Below are 12,252 nucleotides of genomic sequence, written 5' to 3'. Positions count from 1 at the left end.
TTTTTATCATATTTCTATAAAATAAATATTTTTAAAACTGAAAATTCAAATATAAAATAACTTATTTATAAACTACTCTTAATATAGCTATTTATTGTTTAAGAAAAAAAATTTAATGAAACTGACCAAAGAATTCTGAATTGAGAAACCACTAAACGAGTCTCTCTCCCCTTTCAAGTTCCCTGCAGAGCGGCAGAGGTGACAAAGCTCTTCCCGTTGTTCCTTGAAAACCCTAGCCTTCATCACGCTGCCGTTGGTCTCTCCATCGCCGCCTGGTTCATCGTGGTCGTTCGCCGTTCCTCCTGGTTCGTCGTGCTTGAAGGCCCTCCCGTTCGCCCAACGCCAGCGTGTCCAGGTTCTGCTCCGCCGTCTTCCGTCCGTCGTGTTCATCGCCAGCTCGCCAGTGGTCGTGGCCAGCTCCCCGTCGTCTGTCTCCAGCTCGCCAGTGTTCGTCGCCAGCTTCCCATCGTCCGTGGCTCTCCTGCAAATCTCTGGTCACTGCCCTCGCAGAAGGTAATGCCTCGGATGTTCAATCAGTGCTCGGAGATTTTTCTGGGTTGATTGGCTTGGTTGATTGATTTTGCTCACTGCTTCTTGATAAATTTTAACTGTTACTGGCTTACTAGCTTGTTCTTGCTTGTTCTAGGTTGGTTAACGCTTTTATATCGATGATAAATTGATGCTGATAAATTGTTACTACCTTGTTCTTACTTTCTTTTCTGTTGTTAAATTTTGTTAAAATTTCATCATGAAAAATTTTGTGCTCATTGCCTCATTCAGTGTTTTTTTTTCTGTTGTTAATCATTATGCTGAAATTGTTAAAATTGGGTTGAAAACTTTGTTAATCTTTGTTAAAGCATGTTAATTTTTGTGTTAATCTTTGTTTATGGCAGGTTCTTGATATGTGTTGATGTTTTAGTTATTGTATGTACTGTGTAATGGATTGTCCCTGTTTTGTCAGGTTGAGTTTCTATGAACTACTTATAAATCAAAAAACAAAGCAAATGCCTCATAAAGAAATAATTGTAATTTAATCACAAAATATAACAAATTGTCTACTGAAATGAACCCGAATAATTATCGTCTTAATGATATTTTAGCAACTGTTTTACTATTTTAGCTATCAGAAACCAGGTTATTATCATTTCCGTCTGTATTAATACCATTGAATACAGAAAAACACTGAAATGATATGTGATTAATCACTATTATGTCAACTTGAAACTTGAAAGTAACTATGTAAAGTTTGAATATTATTAATTTTTTTTTTGGTACATTGGAGGCCCTAAGGCCAGGAACAAAACAAAAAACAAAATAAATTAACGGGGAAAAGAAACCCCACTTCTATCAGCAAACAAAATAAGAGTGGTCTCTTTGGGAGGATGATCCCAAGTAGCATGCTCTCTGTTTTGATTTAGTAGCAAATTTGCAATGCCATCAGCTAATTGATTAGCTTCTCTATATATGTGTCGTATGCGTACTTGCCAATCTCTGTTGAGAAGCTCTTTGATTCTTCTAATCGGGCGAGTTAGTGTTGGGTGGCGTTTTGGAGGGTTCTCCATCAAATTCACAGCTGCTTGGGAGTCTGTTTCTAGCTCAATCCTTCTAAATCCTTTCTTTCATGCTATCTCCAGTCCCTCTCGTATTGCTGCAACCTCCGCTTGCCTTTGCATAGGTCAGACGTCTGGCATACCCATAAACCCAATCACTATCTGCATTTCTGAAAATTCCAGCACAGCTAGCTTGCCCAGGATTACCTCTCGAGGCCCCATCTGTATTTAGCTTGATCCAACCCTCTTGAGGTGGTTTCCAAGAAACTGTCAGAGGTTTTTCATGCTGATTGTTCTCTATTCTTCTTCTGGCATCTCTGATTTCTCTCGCTAAGCTCCTTATTTTCATCTCTTTGATTCTTAAGGGGGTGTTTGTATTGGAATGTATATATTCATTCCTAAATTTCCAAATAAGCCAAACAGCCGTGACAAAAACGTCCTTCCATTCTATATCATCATCAAACCCCATATCCATAGTCATGTTAGCAATAATTCACTCTTTCAAATCAAGATTATAAAACATACCAATATTCTGCGATTTCACCAGGCAATTCCACACTGGCGATGACATGGGACAGTCTCGAATAACATGAAAGGGAGTCTCAATATCATTGTCACAACTCATGCAGTTGGGATTGTTTCCTCTACCCCATATTGCAGTTCTGGAAGCTGTTAGAACAGCATTATGAGCCAACTGCCAAAGGAACACCTTTGCTCTTTGTACCCCTTTCCAGTTCCAAATCAATTTCCATATTCGATCTGAGTCATGGTCGCAATGGGAAAGAAATTGATAGGTATGTTTGATAGTAAACTCACCTTCAGGATTGGGTCGCCAAAAGAGAATATCCTTGCTATCTTCTTTTGAAGGAGGGGGAGTGCTTCGAATTTTATTAATGACACTGTCAGGTAGGAGGATATTTAGCTCTCTAATTTTCCAATTTCCTTCTGCATCTACATAGTCACTTACTGGACGGTTTTCTTCTTCAAGAGACAGGATTGGGGATGCTAAATTGGCTAGTAAGTTATTGGGTTCCAACCAAGCGTCTCTCCAAAATTTCGTTGCCTCACCATTAACAAGCAGGTAACCTGTGTTGTCCTTGATGATGTGCCATTTGGCTACAAGATTTTTCCACAATATAGAATCACCACTGGTAGCCACAACATTTTGCATAGGATTGTGCCCTCTCCCATATTTTCCAATCATAATTTGAACCCAAAGAGAATCGGGTTTGGTCACAATTTGCCAGCCTCTCTTCAACAAAAAAGCTTCGTTTACTTGTTCTAATCTTCTAATCCCCAGACCTCCTTTCTCTTTTGGTTTAGTAATTTTCTCCCAGTTAACAAGATGCACTTTTCTCGTTGAACAATCATGCCCCCATATAAACGCTCGTTGAGCTTTCTCCACTGCTAGGCAAGTACTTTTTGGAATAATTGTATGTTGCATAGGATATAGTGCCATTGACCCAATAACAGAGTGAGCTAGAGTAATACGACCAGCCATAGATAGGCAATTGGCTTTCCACCCCTGCAGTTTTGTTTTGACTCGCTCAATGATGTAGTTAAACTGACTCTTCCTCCTCCCTGTATTATGGATAAAGGCTCCAAGATATCTTCCAATTTCTGCCGTTTCAGAATATCCACACATGTTAATGATATTATCCCTCACCTCTTCAGTTACATTCTTTGAGAAATATATGTTGGTTTTTGCCTGGTTTATTAGATGACCAGACTCTTCACAAAAATCATTCAAAATTCTTTGCATTTTTCTCATGTAATTGGGAGATGCCTCAGAGAATAAAATGAGATCATCCGCAAACATTAAATGAGACATTTGCGGTCCATTTCTGCCAGCTCGCATTGGGGACCAATTTCCTTTGTCTACAGCTTCTTCTATCATGTGAGACAATTTATCCATGCAGATAACAAATATATATGGTGATAGGGGATCACCTTGTCTGATCCCTCTAGTGGGAGTAAATTCCTCTGACTTAGTACCATTCCATAGAGTTGAAAATGTGGTTAAGAAATCACCATCTAGAATCTTTGGAATTTCATACTTTAAAACTAAACTTGATTAGCCAAATAAAGTGGCAACAAACACACATAACATGAGCATATGTATCCTTTGATAGTACATATTGTCAAAAGTTGGTGCTTAATACTCTTATTGTGTCACAAAGCTCTTAAACTTATAATCGAAGAAGTTAACACTTTATTTTTGGTTCGATCTAGAGTGTTCTTAGCTAAAGTAATAATAGGCCTTGTTTTAAACTTATAATTGGAGAAGTTAAGATTTTGGTTGATGATATTTTATATAGTGCTTTAAATTTGAATGACATTTTAAAATTTATATTAGACTATAATTATATTCTAATGTGTTTTTTTGTATTTTATTTATTATTTTATTATAAAATGGTTATTCCGATTGAACCAGTAAACTAGTGATTTGAGCAGTTCAATGACCGGTCCGGTTTTCAGAACCCCCCCCCCAAAACCCAAAAAATTTCCTAACCCCAAATTATTGTTTCACCTGCGTCTCCGTCCGTCACCTTCTGTATATCCCATTCGTAGGCTTAAAAGTGCTGCCAGGATCAGCACCTCAGTTCTGCACACTACAGCCCCTTCAACTCCACTACCTACCACGGTGTCTCGCCGCCACCCGAAGTGCAACTACCATGTGCTATTCTAACTTCTCAGAGTGATATTAATACTCCAATTTTCCAACCTCTTTCTATCTCTAACCGCTTCTGATTTATTCAAGCTTTGCAATTCGAGGTATTTGACGAAGCTTCTTAACTCACTTTAGCGCTTTCTTCCTTTTTTGTTCTGATCAATAAACAAATCTGCATAAATTTTATTAAATCTGTTGTGCTTTAATATGGTGGTGCTAAAATTTTGTTATTGTAAAAGGCTTCGAATTTGGAGGCTGTATATAAACGTGTGGCTATTTTTTGTTGATGTTGCATTGCTAGTCGATCATTGCCAAAAAAACTAGGTGAAGAAGCTAAAGATGGGTGTTGCACATGAGGTGTTTGATAAAATGAGCGTTACAGCTTCTAAATTTTTCTTTTACCGGTTCCATTACAGATTTTGAGCTTTGAGTTTTAAGGTGGGCTGTGAATTTTTCCAATATACTTTTTTATTTTTCAGTGATCCCCGAACCTATAAAGATTAAGTTTACGGGAAGCAACAGCAGAACAGAAGAGAGGGGGATAAATTCGGGTGGTGGGAACTCCTTGCCCTTAATGTACCACCTTCTTCAAAACTTATTATCAAAATGCCACATTTTTCTAACTACTTGCCCAGAAACAACCCTTTGTGTTAGTGGTACTTATCCATAGGCAAGTACCTTGCAGTTGCATATGGCATCTGTTTTAGTGCTTGGTACTTGCCTTACATTCTTCACTTCTTCTCACTACTTTCTAATTTTGATTGACAATGTTTTAGGATTAAAATGTGGTTAGTTATTTTGTTGTCAACTTGTCATGTCTTTTGTACTTTGGGAAAATTCTGTTTGGGCTAATGACATTATGTTCTTTTGTGTTAATGTTGGTTTGGTCTTAAAAGTTTTAATGTTTAAATGGTTGATTGCCTTGGTTTTATGATTGAGAAGTTTCAAATTTGAAAAAAAAAAAATTTCTAATTGTGAGTTCAGTTTAGCTTGTGGCAACCATATTATGATAATGCATCTGGTTAAGTTTCAGTTTGTACTCATTAAGAAATTTGCTAATTGTGAGTTCAGTTCAGTTGTTTTTTGCTTGGTTTTATAGCTATTATTGTTTTGTAACTTTGTTTCTAAGTTACATCATTGTCATTGATAATTTGATATGTTGAAGAAAGGAAAATATGTTTCTGTAATGAGATTGGTTTTAGGAGTAGTAGGATTAGAGAATCACAGTGAAGGTAAAATCATAGTGAGGAAATTTGGTAGAGAAAAAAGATAAATCAGATAGAAGAGAAGAATGTAATCAGGGAGAAGAGAGTCCTAAGGCATTTTACAAATTCCTTAGTAAGTGTTACAATACCTAACTCATTAGTCACTACAGTTTCTCTTTTAGAAGACTGTTGATTCTTGATTAGCAGCACAATAAATCTTTTCTCCTTTTGTATGTTTATTTTTGTATGTTATTTTATAGGGCTCCATTGGAAAGGGTTATTTGTTATGCAACTATTTGATTATTGGTAACTGGAATATTTCCGGCAGAGGGCATGGCAAATCAGCCAGAAACAACAAGTTCCGCCACACCGATCCAGAATTCTGAGGATCAAGTAGCAAGTGCCACTTCTACTGTGAACTTGATAGATTCATTGGAGAAACAGTATCTCAAAATCAAAGAGCACGCAGAAACCTACCCTTACGTATGGGCTTCCTATATTGTTGTATATGGTGGCTTTGGTCTATGGGCTGCATATAGATGGAGAAAGCTTCGCAAAACTGAGGACAGAGTAAGGAATCTTCAAGAGAAACTAAGAAAGCTTGTTGAAGCTGAAGAATCTGCTACTTCTACCAAAGTGGTTGAAAAGGGTTCTACATCCTCTGAAAAGCCTTCCAAGTAGCCAACAGTTTCAATATTCCTTGCCCAAGGCCAAGTAGACCGGTGTTTATGCCTCACAATATCACTTTGTCTACCATAATGGTTGCTGGGACTGAGAGAAGATTTCATGTTGCTTCTCTAAGCAACTGATTGTCTGATTACATTGAGTTTTTCAGAAGTTTAGACATCAAGTGTGATAATTTCCCTTCCCAAGAAAGTTCCGTGATAGTTTTGCAGACAGAGGTGTTTCAATGTTTTTTAGACTTACGAAAACATTAATATTAGGGAAGAAATTTAATCCATGATACATAAAGAAAATTTCTTTGGTGAATAGCGAAAATTGTAACTAAAATTTGCAAGGGAAGTGTGCATTTTACATAATACTTTTTTATCATAAAAAGAGCAATCTTCATTAACTTTACTGTCACTCTCGGCAAATTTGTTTTATACTCTATCAATGCCACCTAAAACTAAAAGACTTCTATTCCATCAATGTATTAAAAAAAATATTATTTAAAGGGCAAATACTACGATATAGGTTTAAAGATTCTTTTACATATGTGAAAATCACATGTCAAGCTCCTAGTATAATACCCTCCAAGTTTAGGGTTTAATTTTGGTAGACCCTAACTTTAATTGAGCATATTGTTAACCCATTATAGTAATTAATCACTATCATTATCAGTTTATCCGTGTTTTTTTCCATCATTATTTTTTATGTTTTTAGTAATTAAATATTGCTGTGTGGAAAAATATTTAAAAAATGAGACTCAGTAATATACAATATCAAAAAATATTAAATAGAATTAATTAATTAATTAATAATAATAATAATAATAATAATAATAATAATAATAATAATTATAATTCGCTACTTACCAATTAGTGGCCAACAGCCCAACACAAAAAAAAAAATAGTTCTTATTTACTGATTTATGAATAGTTAGATGAAAAAGTTCTTTAATCAACAAGTCCAACATGTTATTAGACAAAATCTTAAACATGATTATTGAAAAGTATATTATTGTTATAAAATAACTAAATAAATAAATAAAGAAGAGGAGAGGTAACAAATAAAATAAAGAAAAGAGAAAGAGAAGAGTGTGTCCGTATAAGAGAGAGAGAAGATTTTATTAATTGTAATATGTTTGCTTCATATCACGCTCCTATTTATATGCATAGAGGAGGTAATAATTTTAACTTTCATTTAATGTAATTCTTTTGGAAATAGGCATCCACATCCTTCGTTCTTATCACAACACTCCCTCTTGGATGACCATTTAGGATTATGCCTCGTTAAAACCTTACCAAAGAAAATCCAATGGAAAAAAAAACTTTAGTGAAGGAAAAAGAGTACAAAATCTTTTGTGATGGAGACTGCCTCATTAAAAATCTTATCAAGAAAAACCCAATGGAAAAAAACTTGACCAAGAAAAAAAGAGTACAGTCTCTCCCTCTCAAGGTTGCGAGAACCGGACCGGTCAATAAACCGGTGAGGTTACTGGTTCAATGGTTCACTGGTTCGACCGGGGTTCAACCGGGGTTCAACCGGTTTAATTAAATATTAAATAAAATTATTAAAAAACCTAAAAATAATTTTAAATATATAAATTAAATAATTTCTAACTTAATAAAATTTAAAATTTCACATAATAAATTATCCATAACTTAATATTAGAGGTTCACAAAAATTTCAAACATCAAAGTTTATAACTAAACAAAAAAAAATGCACATAATGACAAACCCATAATGTTCTACAGGCACAAAATAGTGACTCTTTCAAATAATGTACTTATTTGGCCATAGCACCTATCTCAACAAATCAAAATTCCCTACCATGTTGCTAATATCCAGATTTGAGCATTATATGACTAAGTATTAACCTTGTAAACAGCTCCAAAACCGCTTTTTCCCAATATGTTATTGGTCGAGAAGTTGTTGGTTGCAGAAATAAATGTAGCCATATCAAAATATGGTAGATCTAGTTCTTCCTCCTGATGCTCTTCTGGGTTGCCTCTCATGTTCCCTACAAAAGAAGCATTGTGCAATACATGACAAGCTTATTATCATTTAGTAATAGAGTAATACTGTGTCTATGGTGCATGTATCCTCCAAACCCAAATATAAGATACATTTATCGTCAGTATAAATTTTTCAACTATAAACCCATAACTCAGATTATATTTTGCTGTTATCATTTAAATCTCTCTCATCATGTTAGATATATTTCATGATATTATTCAGTCATTCATGAGGCTAGAATCATTCGAAGATTAATGTTGCAAGATATGAAGTTACATAAAGCAGAACTAAATAGCAAACACAACAAAATTAACAAATTTTTCATTCAAGAAATTCAAAATTAGCAAACACACAAAATCAGCAGTAAGCAGGATAACTAAATCAATAATTAGTTTCCCATTCAACAAATTGACAAATTATCAAGCCGAATAATCTCCAGAACAAGTTCAAGAACAGAAAATCACTGTAAAAAAAATTAGACAACCGACCAACAACAGCATAACAGAATCAAGAATATCATCAACAATCCTAGACCACGGTGATAACAACAATAATTGAAGAAGAAAAATTAAAACAACAATTACAGTAAAAAAAATACCTTCTCTTCTAGAGCACAGAGGTGAGGGAGCACGACGGAAGGCTAGACGCGGCAGAACTAGAGAAGAGGTGGCTTGGACCACCGCGGAACTGGAGAAGAGGTGGCCTGGACCGCCATGGAACTGGAGCCCAGGAGGGTGGTGCGCGGCGGAACTAGAGCAGAGGAGCAGAGCCGGCGCAGCAGAACAGCGGCTGCGCGACGGAGAAAGCACGCGAGACGAGATGCAGTAGGGACGGCAGCTTCGAGTAGTTGAGACGGCGGAGGTGATATGGCAGTGAGGCTAGGGCTGGGAGAACTGGTGAAGGGGATCTAGGGGTTGGGAGGAGAGGCTTCTGTGCTTCCCCTGACTGCGACGGACGGCGGCGGTGACTCACTCCTTGCGGCTTTCGACGATCGGCGGTGAGGCTAGGGTTTTCGTTTTGGTTTCGGGAGAAAGAAGGAGATGGGAGAAGGAATGGAGACTGGAAAGTAGAAACTGATTAGGGATTTAGGGCTTCCTTCCATGTTTTGTCATTTTCCCTTTTTTTTTTTATTATAAGGCAAAACGACGTCGTTTAGCATCTTAGTTTTCAAACCAAAAACCGTTAAAAAACCGGACGGTTCTTCCGGTTCACCGGTTAACCGCCGGTTTGACCGGTTTTTTTACCGGTTTTTTGCTAGGCGGTTTTTAATATTACCCGGACCGGCTAGGTGACCGGTTCCCGGTTATTCCGGTTGAACCGGCCGGTCCGGTTCAGTTTTTAGAACCATGCTCCCTCTTGACAACATCATTTAATATCTCGAAATCGGCGCATCCCAATCTCATGCACCAATCTTTCAAAGGAGAATTTTGGGAGTGACTTTGTGAATAAATCTGCCAAATTGTCACTTGAGCGGATCTGTTGGATATCAATTGTCCCTTGATTTTGAAGATCATGAGTGAAGAAGAATTTGGGAGAAATGTGCTTTGTTCTATTACCTTTGATGTATCCACCTTTAAGTTGAGCAATACATGCTATATTATCTTCAAACAGGACAGTTGGAGCTATCTTCTGATCAATCAGTCCACATGATGACAGAATATATTGGATCACACTCCTCACCCAAAAACACTCGCGACTAGCTTCATGTATCGCTAGTATTTCAGCATGATTATAGGATGTTGCAGCAATCGTCTGTTTCGTGGACCTCCATGATATAGCTGTTCCACCATATGTAAACAGGTATCCTGTTTGAGATCTTCCTTTATGTGGATCAGACAAGTAGCCAGCATCTGCATAGCCAACTAGTTGTGACTTGGATCCATAGGGATAAAACAATCCTATATTAACCATTCCATGAAGATATCAAAAGATTTGCTTGATTCCACTCCAATGTCTTCTGGTTGGAGAGGAACTATATCTTGCTAGTAAATTCACTGCAAATGATATATCAGGTCGTGTATTATTAGCAAGATACATTAGCGCTCCAATGGCACTAAGATATGGCACTTCAGGACCAAGGATATCTTCATTTTCTTCTTTAGGACGGAATTGATCCTTTTCCACATCCAAAGATTTTACGATCATTGGGGTACTCAAGGGATGTGACTTATCCATATAAAATCTTTTCAATATCTTTTCTGTGTATGTTGTTTGATGAACAAAGATCCCATTTTTTGTATGCTCGATCTGCAGGTCGAGACAAAATTTAGTTCTTCCAAGATCTTTCATCTCAAACTCTTCTTTTACAGTTTTTATAATTGTTGGAATCTCTTCAGGAGTTCCAATGATATTTAAATCATCAACGTACACAGCAATTATAATGAATCTAGATGTAGTTTTCTTTATGAAAACACATGGGCAGATATCATCATTCTTAAATCCATTTTTGGCCAGATACTCAGTAAGACGATTATACCACATTCGTTCAAATTGCTTTAGACCATATAAAGATCTTTGCAATTTGACTGAGTATAACCCTTGCGAATATTCATTGGATGGTTTAGATATCTTTAGTCATTCAGGAACTTTCATATAGATATCCCGGTCTAATGAGCCGTACAAATAGGCTATTACCTCATCCATTAAATGTATATGCAGTTTATGATATGCAAATAAACTGACCAAATAACGCAATGTTATCGCATCCACTACAGGGGAATAAGTTTCTTCGTAATCTATACCGGGTCTCTATGAAAAACCTTGTGCCACAAGTCGGACTTTGTAGCGCACAACTTCATTTTTCTCATTTCGTTTTCTCACAATACCCATCGGTATCCAACAGGTTTTACATCTTCAGGTATACGGACTACAGGTCCAAAGACTTCACGTTTTGCAAGTGAGTCTAATTCAACCTTCATGGCTTCTTTCCATTTTGGCCAATCATTCATTTGTCGACATTCTTCGACTAATCTTGGCTCAAGATCCTTACTTTCATGCATGATATTTAATGCCACATTATATGCAAATATTTCATTAACAATTGTCTTATTTCGGTTTCATTTCTCTCTTGTAAAGACATAATTTATCGAGATCTTGTTATTTTCACAATTTTCAGGAACCTGAACATCTTTTGGCGTTAACATTATATCAGAATTTTGGACAACTGCAGGTGTCTCTATTATGTCTTTTTCAACAGGAACAATATTCACCTCTTTTTTTTTCGAGATTTTTTGTCTTTGGAACCGACAGGCCTGCCACGCTTCTGGCGTGAATTTACTTCAGTGGCTACTTGTCCTACTGGGACATCAATTCAAATTGGGGCATTTTTCGCTGGTATATAAGACTTAGTTATCCTCTTTGTATCAGAAAATGCATCAAGCAATTCATTTGCTATTCTTTACAAATGTATAATCTTTTGAACTTCTAGTTCAGATTGCCCTGATCGGGGATCTAAATGCATCAACGATGATGCATTCCAATTAAGTTCCTTTTCAAGAAGCTTATTCTCTCCCCCTAATGTTGGAAATTTTGATTCATCAAAATGACAATCCGCAAACCGGGTTTTAAATACATCTCCAGTTTGTATCTCAAGATACCTCATTATAGAGGGAGAATCATATCCAACATATATCCCCAATTTCTTTTGGGGTCCCATTTTGGTGCGATTAGGTGGTGCAGTGGGAACATATATCGCACACCTGAATATTCTTAAATGGAAAATATTTGGCTGCTGGCCAAAAGCTGATTGCATAGGAGAGAACTTATGGTAACTCATTGGCCTCAAACGAATAAGTGATGCGGCATGTAAAATAGCATGCCCCCAAACCGAGGTTGGGAGATTTATTCTCATAAGCAAGGGTCTAGCAATTAATTGGAGGCGCTTAATAAGTGATTCTGCTAACCTATTTTGTATGTGAACATAAGCTACTTGATGTTCAACACTTATTCCATTAGCCATACAATAAGCATCAAAAGCTTGGAAAGTAAATTCACCAGCATTATCAAGACGAATTGCTTTGATTGGATTTTCTGGAAATTGTGCTTTTAATCAAATAATTTGAGCCAGTAATCTCGCAAACGCCAGGTTGCGAAAAGATAATAAGCACACATGTGACCATCTCGAAGATGCGTCTATTAGGACTAT

The 12,252-nt window shown here is 36.6% G+C and overlaps 1 protein-coding gene across 1 annotated transcript; it reads left to right on the top strand.

Annotated features, from left to right (window-relative positions):
* The first annotated feature begins 482 nt into the window (after nucleotides 1-482).
* LOC130932924 (uncharacterized) lies at nucleotides 483-6,481 on the top strand. The gene is made up of 2 exons (XM_057862386.1): nucleotides 483-513; nucleotides 5,755-6,481. Exon 2 carries the CDS (start codon nucleotides 5,760-5,762, stop codon nucleotides 6,105-6,107), a length of 348 nt encoding a protein of 115 aa, XP_057718369.1. The 5' UTR covers nucleotides 483-513; nucleotides 5,755-5,759; the 3' UTR covers nucleotides 6,108-6,481.
* Nucleotides 6,482-12,252: the final 5,771 nt, after the last annotated feature.

The sequence above is a fragment of the Arachis stenosperma genome, chromosome 6 (genome assembly GCF_014773155.1).
Source record: "Arachis stenosperma cultivar V10309 chromosome 6, arast.V10309.gnm1.PFL2, whole genome shotgun sequence".
NCBI classification, from domain to species: domain Eukaryota; kingdom Viridiplantae; phylum Streptophyta; class Magnoliopsida; order Fabales; family Fabaceae; genus Arachis; species Arachis stenosperma.
The sequence above is the reverse complement of the archived record's forward strand: the minus strand, read 5'-3'. Positions and strand labels throughout refer to the sequence as shown.